Source organism: Diabrotica virgifera, chromosome 9, assembly GCF_917563875.1.
Source record: "Diabrotica virgifera virgifera chromosome 9, PGI_DIABVI_V3a".
Taxonomy (NCBI): Eukaryota; Metazoa; Arthropoda; class Insecta; order Coleoptera; family Chrysomelidae; genus Diabrotica; species Diabrotica virgifera.
Genome location: NC_065451.1, coordinates 181484644 through 181500719, shown reverse-complemented (window position 1 = coordinate 181500719; position 16076 = coordinate 181484644). Strand labels below are relative to the sequence as shown.

General features: G+C 31.2%; 1 protein-coding gene across 1 annotated transcript in view; it reads left to right on the top strand.

Moving 5' to 3' along the window:
• Positions 1–16076, top strand: part of LOC126891867 (choline transporter-like protein 1) — a 122992-nt gene that overhangs the window by 13063 nt on the left and 93853 nt on the right. Inside the window, exon 2 of the mRNA XM_050661194.1 lies at positions 5986–6029. Coding sequence (XP_050517151.1) covers positions 5988–6029 — 42 coding nt within the window. The 5' untranslated portion in view covers positions 5986–5987. The remainder of the gene's footprint in view (positions 1–5985; positions 6030–16076) is intronic.

Here is a 16076-nt window from a genome sequence, read left to right as displayed (position 1 = left end):
ATGGCAGAAGAAGCATCGGAAGAAGACGAATTTCATGGCTGAAGAACCTGAGAGAATGGTTTGGATGCAGCTCAAAACAACTATTTAGAGCTACTGCCTCAAAAATTAAAATAGCTATGATGATTGCCAACCTCCGTAGCGGAGATGGCACCTGAGGAAGAAGAAGTATATCAAATAATTTTTATCCGTTAAATAGATCGGTGAAGGTCGTTCTTATATCGGTATATAGACAAAAATGTATTTTTTCATTTTTATGATTTAAAAAAAATCAAAGCAAAATCAACTGTATATCTTCAAAGGTTGCTTATCATCAGCTCTGATATACCTTTTAGAACCTTCACAAGCCTGTTAGAGATTTTCACGTGAAATCGATTATTTTTTCACAGAAAGATTGGGGAAAAAAGAAATCTTAATATCATAAGATTTAGGTATAAAACGCAATAAATATTACAATTTTATTAAACAGATTTGTGTCTTATATTACGTGGTTTTATGCATGCACTGGAAATAATTCTCTATACGTGTATATCTATTTCTCATTTCCTGCAATATAGAACAGGGCATTTAGGCAAAAATAAATTGATTTTTAGATGTAGCACTTAGAGACTTGGGACATCTTGGGGATATTAGTGCACCCTATGTAACGCACAGCTGAATCTTATGTTTGTGCGTCACAGTGTTGCCATGCCATTTCTTTCATAATTTCAATCAATGTTAAATGTACCTACAAGAATAAGAACGTTTACTTCTCCGTCATTATACTAGGTAGAATGACAAATGAGGTGTCAAATGAAAGCTTATAATCCAAGGATAGTACTAAAGGTGAGAAATTAGACCTAGATTGTCTGTCCCTCAAAAAATAAGCGTTAGATTGAGGATTTCTAATGTCGACATTAAAAGTTGCACTATTTTTTTTTTTTATAAAACATTTTGATCGAAAACTTACCAGAAAACTTCTTTTGCGTCACATAACTTTTGCGATTAAACTTTGCAATGCACAAATCCGCACCTTTTTCTTTGAAAAATTCATAACCTTTATCATGATAAGAATAGAAACTTGAAGCAGGTACCTTTGTCTTTAGAAATGTTAGAGCTATATTCTGTAAAAATTTCAGAAAAAATAGTAAAATGGAACAGAGTTGTATCGAGGTAAATGCAAAAAACGTGATTTCATTTTTTTTTATTTTTAGGTTAAAATTGCGATTTTGACAATGTTCCCCCACATAAAATTCAAAAAAAATCTCATTTTCGTTTTCAGCACCCTCGAAAATATAAAGTATATAAAGTATGAATAAAATTAGCCATTCACCCCTCCGTGGTCAGTATCTCGAAAACTAAGCGCTTTTTTGAGGGTGTCCCGCTTGTGTATAATATCACAAAAAATTGTAACGTGATAGTATGAAAAAATAGAGGATACGGCAACGGTGTTACAAGTGATGGTGGGATCCAATGCCAAAATCTACACAGACATATTAGGGTGCACTAATATCCAAGATGTCCGAGACTTGCAACTATTTGAATTGTATTCAGGGTGAGGTCAGAAAAAAGTCTACAATAGAAATATGGGTAGAAATGCATACTTGCACTTTCAAGTGCATAAAATGCATCATAAAATGCATAAACGTGTCAAAATAAGTATAGGCCATAATATATCAAGGGCCAGATTTTTTGTTACTTTGGGATAGTGGGGTCACTAAACACGAATACGCAATCAGAACCGACCCCTGAAGCATCTGGTGCCCAGGTATACTGCTAGCTAAAGCACGTCATCTAAAGTTTCGAGCTCAATCGCTCCATTGATATAAACAGATTAATCCGAGGATTTCGGGATCGCTGAATACGAATCCGTCATCAGAATCGACCCTCAGAGCATCTGATGTCCATGATCACTGCTGAGGCACGTCATCTTCTGGAGTTTAGAGAATTTTTCTACACTAAATTGATACAACAAATTACTCGGGGAGTTTTAGCGTTGTTGAACACGAATATGACATCAAAACCGACCATCTGAGTACCTCACCTAGTGCCCAGGGTGACTGACGTCATCTTCTGGAATTTCGATGCTTTGTGATACTGAAATGTTGCAAATAGAGTACTCGGGGGTTTTTGGGGTAACTGAATACGAATACACCATAAGAATTGACCCCCAAAAACCGAAACCCTCTAAATTCCAGAAGATGACGTGCATATCAATCACCCTGGGCACTAGGTGCTCCGAGGGTCGGTTCTGATGATGTATTCATGTTCAGCGATCCCAAAAACCTCCGACTAATCTGTTTGTATCAATTGAGCGCCGAAAACCCTTGAAACTCCAGATGACGTGCCTTAGCGGTAACCCTGGGCACCAGTGGCTTTGGGGGTCGGTTCTGATTCCGTAGTAGTGTTCAGTGACCCCAAAAACCCAATGAATAACAGAATCTGGCCATTAATATAATGATTTTGACATTTTGATTCACTTTTGGATACATGCCTTCATTTTAAAATGCAATTATGCATTTCCACCCATTTTTCTATTATACAGGGCGTTTCATTGTGAAACGGAAATACTTTAATGGTGAATAGAGGTCACCGAGGCCGTTCTAGGTATACTAAATTTTTTGCCCTACCAACTTCTTTATCCGAGTTACAGGGTGTTTTATCGATTTTGCTCATTTCTTTTCTAAGCCATAACATTAGAACCTCCCTGTATATTTTTTCATATTTGGTACACATATATATCATTGAAAACCGAAATGACCGACATACTAATCACAAGAAGAATCCAGATCCGGATTAACAAAAAATTATAAAGTAATTGTGATCTTAAAGCAACACCCTGTATGTTGAAATTTTGAAGATCTGTTTGCATATTTGAAAAGAGCACAAAAAACTAAGTCTAATGGTTCGCTTCGATTTTTCGGCCAAACAATTTTTTGACTTTAATTTTGAAATTATATTGAATTTGTTAAGAACTCAACATTAAAAAGCAGGTATTAACATTAACTTTTAATTATAAACTATTAAAGTTATTGAATAAATGCTCATTTTAAAATGAATCAATACTTATTTGCCACATTGGAAAGACCCAATTATTAATCACAAGAAAAATCCAGGTCCGGATTAACAAAAAAAAAATAATGTAATTGTGACCTTGAAACAACACCCTGTAAATTGATATTTTCAAAATTTGTTTGCACGTTTGAAAATACCACAAAAATCCGAGTTTCTCGGTTCACTTTCATTTTTTGTGTAAAAATTTATTAACTTTAATTTTCAAAATTAAATATGTATATTCAAATTAAGAACTCTGAAATTAATAAGCAGGTATTTAAAGCACTTTTAATAATAAATCGTTCAAGTTAATGAATAAATACTATTTTTAAATATATTCAGTTATTATTTACTGCCTTAGAAGGACTCACTTACTAATCACAAGAAAATTCCAGGTCCGCATTAACAAAAAAATACAAAGTAATTGTGGCCTTGAAAAAACACCCTGTATATTGAAATTTTTAAAATACGTTTACACACCTGAAGAGAGCACGAAAAACTAAGTTTAATTTCCCCGGTTTAATATTTTGTGCAGACAATTTAATGACATTACTTTTGAAATTATATCGAAATTTTTATTATGAGTTCCTAGAGTTCTTAAAAATTTCGACATAATTTCAAAATTAAATTCTTTAAATTGTCTGGCCAAAAAATTTAAGCGAACGATTAAACACAGTTTTTTGTGCTCTTTTCATACCTATGTGCAAACGGATTTTGAAATTTTCAATATACAGGGTGTTGTTTCAAGGTTACAATTACTTTATATTGTTTTGTTAATCCGGACCAGGATTTTTGTTGTGATTTGTAAGTGGGTCGTTCGAATGTCGTAAATAAGTATTGATTATTTTTAAAATGGGTATTTATTTAATAACTTTAATAATTTATTTGTTAAAAGTACTTTAAAAATCTGCTTTTTAATTCCAGTGTTCTTAAAAGTAGGTATCAATATAATTAATTTCAAAATTAAAGTCATTAAATCTCCTTCACAAAAAATTAAAGCAAACCGATAAACTCAGATTTTTGTGGTCTTTTCAAATGTGCAAATAAATTTTGAAAATTTCAATATACAGGGTATTGTTTCAAGATCACAATTACTTTATGTTTTTTTGTTAATCCGGACCTGGATTTTTCTTGTGATTAGTATGTCGGTCGTATGGGTTTCGAATGAGGCACATGTGTACCACATATCAAAAAAATATACAGGGTAGGGTGGTTCTAAAGTTATGGCTTAGGAAAGAAATTGGCAAAATCGATAATAGTCCAGGAACCGAACCTTTTCACCCCGCAATTTTTACAGAATAGATCAATTTGCTTAAAAATTTGAGAATAAGTAGTGGATAGTCCACGGGTCAAAATCTATATGATGACGAAAGGCGCTTTTACCATGGGGGTGGTTGCCACCCCATCTCGGGGTGGAAATTTTTTATTATATTTTGACCGCAAAAGTTGATAAAAATATTAATTTTAAGTAAAAAATGTTCAATACATTTTTTTGATAAATTTAATAGTTTTCGATTTATTCGCTATCGAAAGTGTTAGTTTTATATCGAAAAAATCAATGTTTTTCAATATTGTACTCATTTACGATTCACTAAATTTTTACCGTAGAATAAAATTTTTCAAGGCAAGTTCTTGAGAATTAAATATCCTACAATTTCATATAAATATTTTTTCGCTCTCTGATGCGAATCTTTCTATTCTGAAGAAAATGGCAGTTTTTATCAAACTACAAAAATTCGTTATTCGCTTTTAACTCAATTTTTTTTAAACTAATCATTCTATGCCGGTCAAACTTCTAGAACCTAATAATAATACACAAATAAAGAAGCCCAAATAAGGTCCATGACTAATTTTAATTAGGGTGGTGAGTAGAAGGAAGTTTCCGATCACTTTTTCGCTGAAAAAAATAGGGACTGACATTTTTTTATTATAAGTCACTTAATTTTTGAGCTAGAGACAATCCTTTGATTTGTGAAGATAGATATTTTTTAAAATTGAAATTAGTTTGAACAAGTTATCCTCGAAAAATGCATAGTTTTCCCGTCTGTTGACTTTGAAACTACAATATTTAGCATTTGACTAAGAAAAGCTAACATATAATAAAGTATAGCTCGATTACTATTGGTCTGTAAGAAAATTTAAAAAATAGGTTTTGTTTATTTTTTCAAAATGTACATTTTTGTTGTTTTGATAAAACGAAAACTTTTTCGATAGCGAATAAATCGAAAACTATTAATTTTATTTAAAAAATGTATAGAACGTTTTTTGCTTAGAATGAATGTTTTTACCAACTTTTGGCGTCAAAATAAAATAAAAAAATTTTCACCCCCGAGATGGGTTGGCAACCACACCCATGGTAAAAGCCTAAAAGCGCCTTTCAGCTTCATATAGATTCTGATCCTTGGACTATCCACTACTTATTCTCAAATTTCCAATCAAATCGATCCATTCTGTAAAAATTGCGAGGTTTTGTCCTACTTCAAGCTTCATTACTTGGACTATAAAACACCCTGAAACTCGGTGTAAAAGTCGGTAGGGCAAATATGTAGTATAACTAGAACCGCCTCGGTGGCCTCCATCCACAATTAAAGTATTTCCGTTTACCAATGAAACACCCTGTATACTTTTTTCCTGATGTCATCCTGAACACAAGGGAAGAAGTTGCAAGTCTCTAGGTGCTGTATTTAAAAAGCGAGTTATTTTTTTTTCTAATTGCCCTGGTCTAATAAGGATGAGGTTTCTACAATGACAACTGGTTATCTTAGTTTGCTTATCGTACTGAAACCACTGAAGTTTCAGTAATGTAAATACATAGTGAATTTCAGTAACACATAAATAAACAAAGTAAAATTTCCCATAGTTAGTGAGTGATTTTTATATGGACGCACTATTTTGTATAAAAAAAAATGAACTGAACATGTTCTTCGAAGTTTATTGGAACTGATTATTTTGCAGATATGGGATCGAGCATGAGTAATGACAAAGTGCAACCTAGTGGGGTGAGTAATTTTAATTTTGTTTCCTTATTAGTTCCAACCCTTACAACTTAGTCATAGGGTTATATTTAACTAGAAATTTGCCTTTATTTTCCAAAAAATATTTAAGTTCATTCTTATTTTCGTTTTAGAAGATATTTCACATGAGGTTTTAATGAAGAGTAAAATTGTTTGTCCTCTTTATTTAAATTTTAAGTTTGCCTTGTCTGTTTATGAAAAAGAAAAATTCAATTTTCAAACGCGATTTGTTTTGTGACTCGATTATCTTTTTTTTCTATTTTTGTTCAACTTTAACTTTATTTCTTTTTATTTATGGAAATAGCTTAGATAAAAAGAAAGACTGATATATCCTACAAAAATTATAGACTAAAACAAAAATATTAACTAGGGAAAGGTGTGTACATATATGTGGGTGTGGGTTGTCTGTTTAAAAGAGGAGATGGCATTAAATAAACGTTTTGCCATAAAACTATTTTAACGGTTTAATTGTTTTAAGTCTGTTCCTTATTAATTTGTTCATTTTTGAGTCTGTCTGTCCTTCTTACCTCTATCGTTCTTCTGAGGTAGGTATCTCATCTCTCTTGCTTGTATTATACTTTGGTGTCCTCTGTTTGAGATCCAGTTTTCTGCTTCATATATCAACGTTAGCCTATATTGTTTCAGATTTATTGGTTGTTGAGGAATCCTTTATTTAGAGCCTGGGGTACTCTTCTTTTACTTTCTAGTCTGTTTTTGAGATCGTCCTCAATGCTTCCTCTGTTATTTATTACTGTTCCCAGGTATTTGCATACCCATGTTTGTTTGCTTTACTATTTGCTGATCTATAACCATTTCGATTAGACCATTCTTGTCTTTTATCCTTGTTATATTCATTATCTGCTACTTTGGCAAATAATACTCTCAATATAATAATATTATTATATAATCTGCACATTATATCATCGGAAATACACATATCTACCTATACATTTATCGGTTGCATTCTTTTTTTTATCCTATAGAGTATTTATTTTTTTAAATATTTCATTATTTCACTATCTCATTTGTTATATTTTTTATAAAATGTACTGAGCTTAATCTATTTCCTTATACACACTTTTCATAAATATGTATATACTTTTAGTTGCTTCTATCAAGTCTTCGCTTACTTGTTTCTTTTTCAGGCTCCCCCATATAGTTTTTATTTCGATTGAATCAAATGCTTTTTCCATGTCTATAACGCTTATGTTTTAACATTATGTTATATCTATATAACACTTCAATATTTCTCTATTTGTATGATGTTGTGTATTAGGGTGCATCGAAAAAATAAAAGTTGGAAATGTTATACGTAATAGCGGGAAAAACTTGCTAGCGTTATTTTTTAGTATATTAGTAATTTTAATTTTTTTTTTCTAAACAAATTTTCTGCCTCCCCAACGACCTTGAATTTTATTAAATATCTGATTTTTACGGAATTTTCAATTTATTTTATTTGAAATAAAATATGTGCTAACTCGATCTAAGATCAATTAATGAAAACTTAAAATGTTGTCAATTGCAAATTTAAACAATATTTAAAGTTTTATTTGTTTTTTCACTCTCCCCAACTATTTTGAAATTTCCCGCTTTTTAAGTCCGTGCGTGTAATTTTCGCTTATGTTTGGTGAGGTGCGTTACTTTGCGATTATTGGTGTTTGTAAATGAAATATTTTTAAAATAGATAAACCAGGACCGTGGGGAATAAAATCAAGATGTGCTATGGACCGCCCCATTTTTGGGCAACTAGCCGAACAGGTTGCAATTAAATTGGAGAAAATATGGAAAAAGGCTTCAATTCCAATAATTTAACATACAAGAATTATTCAGCTTTTAAAAGCATATCATGACAAATATATGAATTACAAAAATAAAATTCAATGCTTTGAGGACAAAAGTAAAACTTCACGTTTCGATCTTGCAGCATGCAAATGTGACACTCTAATGAATTGTCTTTGTAGCAAATTTTAAAAAGTGACTCTGGATGATCACCAATTTCTATTAAATCAAAGAGGTCCCAGAAAATGGTGATAAGTTGGATTGATATGGAAAACAAAAACAAATATATTCAGGGAGAACAACGGTAAAAGAAGAAAGGTATTGACACAAAGACAAAACTTTGGCTCAAGTAAAAGACGGTACAAAGTTTTATCGTCATTCGATCGTGGAAGAACACATAACACTTGTGCATGAGCCAGGGTGCAAATATTTCGGATATGTGTCTCCGCTGTCTCGCACATTAGAAAGTATCAAATCCAGCTATTACGACTATTAGAAAAACATCTTAAAAAACCGCTTCAGTGGTTTGTATGTCTGCGACATTCAGATGATCTACCCCTTGGACATTAAAAGAAGTTTGCCAGTGACCAAATCAAAAAACGTGAGAGTCTTCAAACTTTCTCCTATAAAAATTTTGACTCAAACGATTACTTTGAGTTAATTAACTAGCAAGAATATCGCCTTAAAGAACCACCTATATTCTCTAGATTTTCGAGTGACAATCTGCGAGATTTTATTAGGAATCCTAATTGAGATTATGGAATCCTATTTTATTAGGAATCCTAATTATTAAAATGAAATGAAAGGTTAATACTAGAGCAAACCCAAATAAAAAAAGTAAAGACATACAAATATCTGGGAACCTGGGTTGATGACAAAAATGACCAAAGCAAAGAAATTAAAGTCCGAATTGAAACTGCAAGGCAAGCATTTATAAAAATGAAGACACTGCTTACAAACAAAAACCTTCAGTTACGGAAATGGAATGGAAGCTTGGACTTTGGACATTGAACATGTGGTGTTACAGAAGAATGTTGAAAATTCAGTGGGTTCAAAGGATTACCAATGTTGAAGTGCTACGACGTTTAAATAAGGAGTTAGAAATTATGAACAGTATAAAAACAAGAAAACTAGAATATTTGGGTCACATTACCAGAGAAGAGAAATATGAGCTGCTGAGAGTTATTATGCAAGGAAGGATCCAAGGAAGAAGAAGCATAGGAAGAAGACGCATCTCCTGGCTGAGGAACCTTAGAGAATGGTTTAACTGTAGTTCATTACAACTGTTCAGAGCAGCAGCCAACAAAGTGACCATAGCCATTATGACATCCAACCTCCTCTAGGAGATGGAACTTTAAGAAGAAGAATTGAGATTGAGAAATATCACTGCCACAATCAATGTGTAGAACGATGTGTCAAGCAAGCTTGTGACACAACATTCTCAAGCAGTTTGTGGAGCGTATTCGAAGGGTGGATTTATAAAAACGCGAATTGATTCCAGAAAAACTATGCCTCACGTTAATGATAAATCGGAAGACATCTTCGAACAGAATGTTTTTACCATATTTTTTGTAATATTTATATACCTAATGAACTATTTTAAAATTATAGTAATTTTGTACTTTGCTTTTAGAATAGTAAGGATCTGTTTTTAGGTGGATGTGAGAGATGGCATTCAGATTTTTGCGGATAAAGTTAGGTGATAACTTCGTTAATAATAATTGATTTATGCTCCTTCTCAAATATGCCCGGAACATTAATAAAAAAAATAAAATATTTAAAAATTTCAAAAAATTTCGTTTTTTTCTAATTTTTTTGCTTATAACTTAAAAACTATTCATTTTAGAACAAATTCCTATAGGAATAAAACAAAGATAATAAAATTTTCTATCAGATACAATTGGTTAAAAATGTCTTAATTTATCACCCTTGCTTCAAAATACCAATAAATATAAAATAAGGGGGCAAAACAAGCCTGTCCTTATTCAATGATTTTCCATCACGCAGGTTACACTTGGAACCTTACTAATTCGCTTAGAAAATTTTTGTAATGTGCTAAAACTGTACACCAAATTTCATTAAAATTGATGTACTAGATTTTGCATATTAATTTTGCAATCTAAACTTTTTTTAAAAAATTAAAATTTTTTAAAATCTTGCACAACAAAAACTAGAACATACAAAGATTTGTCAATTTTTTTGCACATAAATAAGTACTTCGCCTATCGAATGCACTTTACAGAATTGAAATCGGATTATTTAAGCAGCCTCAGCAATGTTTTAAAGTTATAAACAATGTTTTGGCTTATAAACAAATTAGTGCTGTGGCCAGGAGGGGGTGCTACGGGCTTCTTTATTTAGATGGACTTACCCAAGTTTTTTTATGTATTTTGACCCGTAGAACACGAATTTTTTGGGTAACAGTTGATCCGGATGTCGATAAGATTATTATAAACAAAGAACTTGAGGAATTACATAAAATCGATTATTCGCAAAATAAAACATTTTTTTGTATTTATTGGGTAATTCTAAGCAAAAAATGTTCTTACAAGTTTTTTCGTAGGATGCATAGTTTTCGAGATAAACGCGGTGGAACTTTAAAAAAATCGAGAAATGGCAATTTTTGAACGCGAATAACGTTTGATTAAAAAATTAAATAGCAATTCTGCTGACAGCATTTGAAAGTTTAAGTCAAATTATACCGGTTTTAATTATTTGCATTGCTAAAAATTAATTTTTTTATTATTAAACAAAGCTATTTGTTTATAAGCCACAAAATTGTTTATAAATTTAAAACATTGCTGGGGCCCCTTAAATAATCCGATTTTAATTCTGCAGAGTGTATTAGATAGGTAGAGTACCTCTTTATATGTAAAAAAATTAGCCAACTTCTAAATGGTCTACTTTTTGTTCAGAAAGATTTTAAAAAATTTGAACTTTTTTAAAAACACTTAGATTGCAAATTTATTATGCAAAATTTATTAGGTAGATTTTAATAAAATTTGGTACACGATTTAAGTATATTACAAAGAATTTCCTAAGCGAGTTACTAGAATTCTGAGTGCCACCAAAGTGGTTAAAAAATATTGAATAACAACAGACTTATTTTGCCCCCTTATTTTGTATTTATTGCTATATTGCAGAAAAGGTAATACCTTAAGACATTTTTTACCAGTCGTATATCATAAAAAATTCAATTATCTTTATTTTATTTCTCTACGACTTTTTTCCAAAACGAATCGTTTTAAAGTTATAAGCAAAGAAAGCAGAAAAAAATCGATGTTTTTCGAAATTTTTAAATATTTTCATTTTTTTATTAATGTTCCGGGCATATTTGAGAAGGAGCATAAGTCAATTATTATTACTGAAGGTGTCACCTAACTTCATCTGCAAAAATCCGAATGCCACCTCTCAGATCCAAAAATAGACGATTTTTCGCAGATCCTTACTGGTCTATTTATATTTATTTTAGTATTTAAAAATTTTGGTGACGTCAGGGAGACAAATAAGTTAGGCTATTTTGTTATAAAAAAAATGATGGAGCACATTTTTCTTAAGTAAAATTTTTAATTGCCTTGTGAAACCAGAAAATATTTTCCAATATAAACCGAATATATATATTTAATTTTTATGAGCTATTACATTTCCGTTACATAAGAAGTTCGCATATTAATGTATTTTTTCTAATTTTTAGTTGCCGTGAAGGGCAGAAATTTTTTTTTAATTCAACGCAATTTTACTAAAATACTAAATGGTGTGTTAGGCAACTTTTGTGAAGTATTACATTTTCGTTTCAAAATAATAATTTTTTTCGTCTGTTAATATTTTTTCAAAATTTTTAATTGTCTTGGGGAGGCAGAAAATGTTTTCCAATTTCGACCAGATTTTACCAAAATACTTAACAGTTAATTAGGCAACTGTTGTGAGGTATTACTTTTCCATCGCAAAAAAAAAATTTCGCCTTTTTCGATGCACCCTATTGTGTATAATCTTCTACAGAAAAGTTGCAAAAATTAATTTGAACTTTTTAAGAAAGATCTTCTTACCCAAGAATTGCTAAGAAATGCAAAATAACCATTTGTCTGATTACATAATGAAATATAGCCGTCCTTAAGTTTAAGTTAAGTTAAGTTTCACTTGGATGACACCTTTCTCAAATTTAGTATGTTTAAAAATATTCTTCAGAAAAGTATAGTATATGTGTATCGACATTCCTTAATACCCTTTTTTTGGGTAAAAAATTTCGGTAAATACACACAACCAAATTAATATGGAATCATCTGATATTTCTTTTATTTTAAAAGATAATTTATTTTAAAGCAATTTAATAACAAATACGTAACAATTAAATAAAACAATAAAGTATTTAACAAACAAATTGAAACTAGTTGTTTTAAAGTCAATAGCATAAAAAATTTCAATGTAAAACGAATAATGTTTAAATTGTTTTTATTTATTTTTTTGTTTTTTGGTAGTCAGTGTTATCACCTCTAGTCCTTAAGACAGTTTTACATTATGCTATTTTCGTGCTAGGCAAGAGCCATACAAGATAGATCATGCAACTGCGCATGCCCACGCGCTATTTCGATGCAATTCCTATGCTACACGAAAAATTAAAACATGTTCTATTGTTCATGCTATTTTGATGCAAGTTGTCAAATTTCATGTTGCCATAACAAAATTTACAGTTTAGAATAAAACTTAACCTTATTGTTTAAATTTTTTTTTTTTTTTTATTATTATTAACTCCATTGAGTACAACAATCTGCCCATTGGGCATTAAGCATTTGTTATGGTAAAAAATATAGACATGTAGAGAGTTACTCCAGTGAGTAACCTCTTTACAATTTTAAAACTAAAATTTTATCAGTCTGAATACACTTTTGATTACGTTCAGTTGGTTAGCCCACGCGCTATTTCGATGCAATTCCTATGCTACACGAAAAATTAAAACATGTTCTATTGTTCATGCTATTTTGATGCAAGTTGTCAAATTTCATGTTGCCATAACAAAATTTACAGTTTAGAATAAAACTTAACCTTATTGTTTAAATTTAAATGTTATTTATTGAAAGTGATAATAATTTGTGATTTATACTTCAATATACCTACATATTTAATGTTACACTGAAATTTCCGAGTGAAATATCTAAAACTGAAAAATCTAGACTGAAAAAAATAGTTAATGTTTTGGTATATTTCTTTTGTTGGCAACAATGAAAGTGGTATCAAAAATTGCACAGAAATAGCTCCGACGTAAAAAGGTCAGGCTAGGCGCTAGGCAGGAGATATGCCATGCAATACGGACTTGCATAACATGAGACTTGCATAGCCTTGATGTAAAGCTGTTTTGATGCAAGCTTATCAACATTTTGTTGTGTTAGGTTGCTCCATCCTTCAAGAGCAGCTTGTAATAGCCGTGCGGTGTTTTGTGGATTATCCCGGCGAGCTATCTTTCTTTTAAGCATATCTCACAAATAAATCTATAGGGTTAAGCTCGGATAAGCAAGCAGGCCACTCCAAACAAGGGATACCTTATGCTTCAATGATGTCTCTAGTCACTCTAATGGTATGTGGAGGTCCATTATCATGCAAGAAAATTAAATTTTCTCCTGTGCACCTCTGCACAGCCTAAGTACAGGTTATCAACATACATGTGAGCAGTTAAAGTTGATTGGATGAAAATTAAAGGAGTTTTTTGCAGATCACAATTACACTTGCCCTTGTATATTTGTGAGCAGATCTGAAAGTTTTCGTTCTTGCTTGTCTTCCTCGACCTCTAAGTACATGATTTCGTGGGTCATCTGATTTCACACAAATCCTGACTGTTTTCTGAAAATAGCACATTTTGTCAATTCCCAATGCTCCAGTTTTGGTGATGAAGACACCAATTTAGGCAATCAATCTTGTGCTGACTGGATAACTCGGCTACCCATAACTGTCTCCTGCTGTATACTTCTTGGCACAAACTCTTCTTCTTATCGTTTCACCTGAAACAGTTACACCTGTAGCTTCCTAAAGCTGCCTTTGTTGCTGCAGGTGAGAAATGATTGTGTGTCTTCCAGCTGATTGGACAATTAAACGATCGTGGCGAGCCTTTATTGCTTTTTGGCGACTTTTCCTTGCTTTATTTTTTAGCTTTCCTAGTTCCTGTTACCTAGCATAAGGTTTTGGGCAGAACGCCTTGTGTTACGCCTAGCTCTACGGCTATGTCCCTCTGAGAACATTACTTGCTCCACAAGCCCAATAATCTTTCCCCGTTGTAAGTTCTATAACCCCACATAGGGGTTACGCATATTTTCGTTTTTGGACGCAAAATTTAGTTTATTTATTTTCGTTCAATTTACAACTCTAGCAAATAACCTATACCGTACCGAGCAGTACTATCTGGTTGTCTTATTGATTTGTTTATTTTCAATAAAAACCTTTAATCTTCGCAACAATAACAAGTTTTTTGAAAAGAAATCAATATTACTTTGAAATACATAGTGATTCCATATACGTTTGGTTGTGCGTAGGTACTACGCTATTGAACTAAATACTAGAAATAATAATTATGTTAGTAACTATACAATTAGCTTTTTCTTATGACTTCAAAAAACTAACAGAATTTAAACCAACTAATTTTATACCATTGGACTTTATATTGCTCTCGGTTTTGTATAAGTTTTTATAGGTGCGTTGTATGTAAACATAAGATGGACTTTTGTCCTCAGGTCTGTATCAATTATCTAAATCTTTTAATTATTTTTTGCTATGTTTGTTGATGTAAATCGAAATATTTATTCGTACAGGTTGGAACAAATTTTATATCAAAGTTTAGGTGAGTACAAAAGATATTTTCAAGAAAGTATCCAAATCATATAAGGGGATCATTGTTTAAATAATTAAAAAGGGGTCATTTTTGCAAAATATTTACTTTTTTAACTGCTGAGGTAATTTACATTTTAATGAAGGTCTTTAGGGTTTTTTCTACAAAGCTGAAGGAAAAATCTTTCATCTAAGACTTACTAAAGTAAATTTGATCCCCAATTTATTTAAGTAATTATATATAAAATTTAAAAATAATATTTGCAAAAAAATATTTTTTGCGTTTTATATAAGCACTATAAATTATTTTTGTTTAATCGGAAAAGTTGCGCTGTATTACCAGTATTAAGCAAAAAAAAATTGTTTAAAAAATATTTAATAATTTATGGGATATTTCATTTGTTTATCAAATGTTACTATATTTCCAATTCCAAAAACGCGGTTGTTACCAAAAGAATATAAAACTCTGTAAAACCTCGTTACTTTTATTTTTATGTATATTTTCGACAACTGTATTGATAAATTCAAATTTCAATTTAACTCCCCTCTAAAATGACATTTGAAAATTGTTCAAATTTGTTTATAATTTGTTTTTTTAATAACGTCACGGGGATTAAACATTTTGAAATGCTGTTCCGATAATCCGGTTCCTGGGAATTTTTTACTAATTAACAAATTTTTTTTTGTCGTTTTTTCTTCTTCTTTTTTTTTCGTTATAGTAAAAGATATAGTTTTGCTTATAGGGGGGTTTCATTAAGAATGTCCAATCTACGAGTTGTCGATTCTAGACCTCAAAATATTAAGATTTTATCAAAATCACTTCAATAAAATATGGCTCCTTATTGAGTTACAGGGTGTTTTATTTAATAATTTAAAAATTATTTTTGCTCAGTATTTTAAAACTATTCGACATATCCTTTTCAATCTTGGTAGAAAGTGTAGGTACTATACATTCTATGAAATTATGTTAAATACAGGTTTCCGGCTATTACCAGAGGCGTACGACAGGCGGACAGAGGAAAGCAAATGTTTGACCCTTCCCAAATTCTACGTCACTGGCGAAATTGCCATTTTAGCGCAATTTTTAGATTCTCCCATACTCTCAATGTAAATAACTTACTTTTCACTCGTAACGATAAAGTCATTAGTTTTCGAGATATTTGCAGTTAAACATGATGTAACGGCACAGTTAGTATTTTATTTTGATTAAGGTTTTGTGCCGCTTAATTTTTAATTTCAAATATTTCGAAAGCTAATGATTTTATCGTTAAGACTGAAGAGTATATTATTCATTCTTAACGATAAAATCATTAGTTTTCGAGATATTTGAAACTAAAAATTAAGCGGCACAATATATTAATCAAAATAACTAAATAACTGTGCCCTTACATGTTTAACTTCAAATATCTCGAAAACTAATGACTTTATAGTTACGAGTAAAGA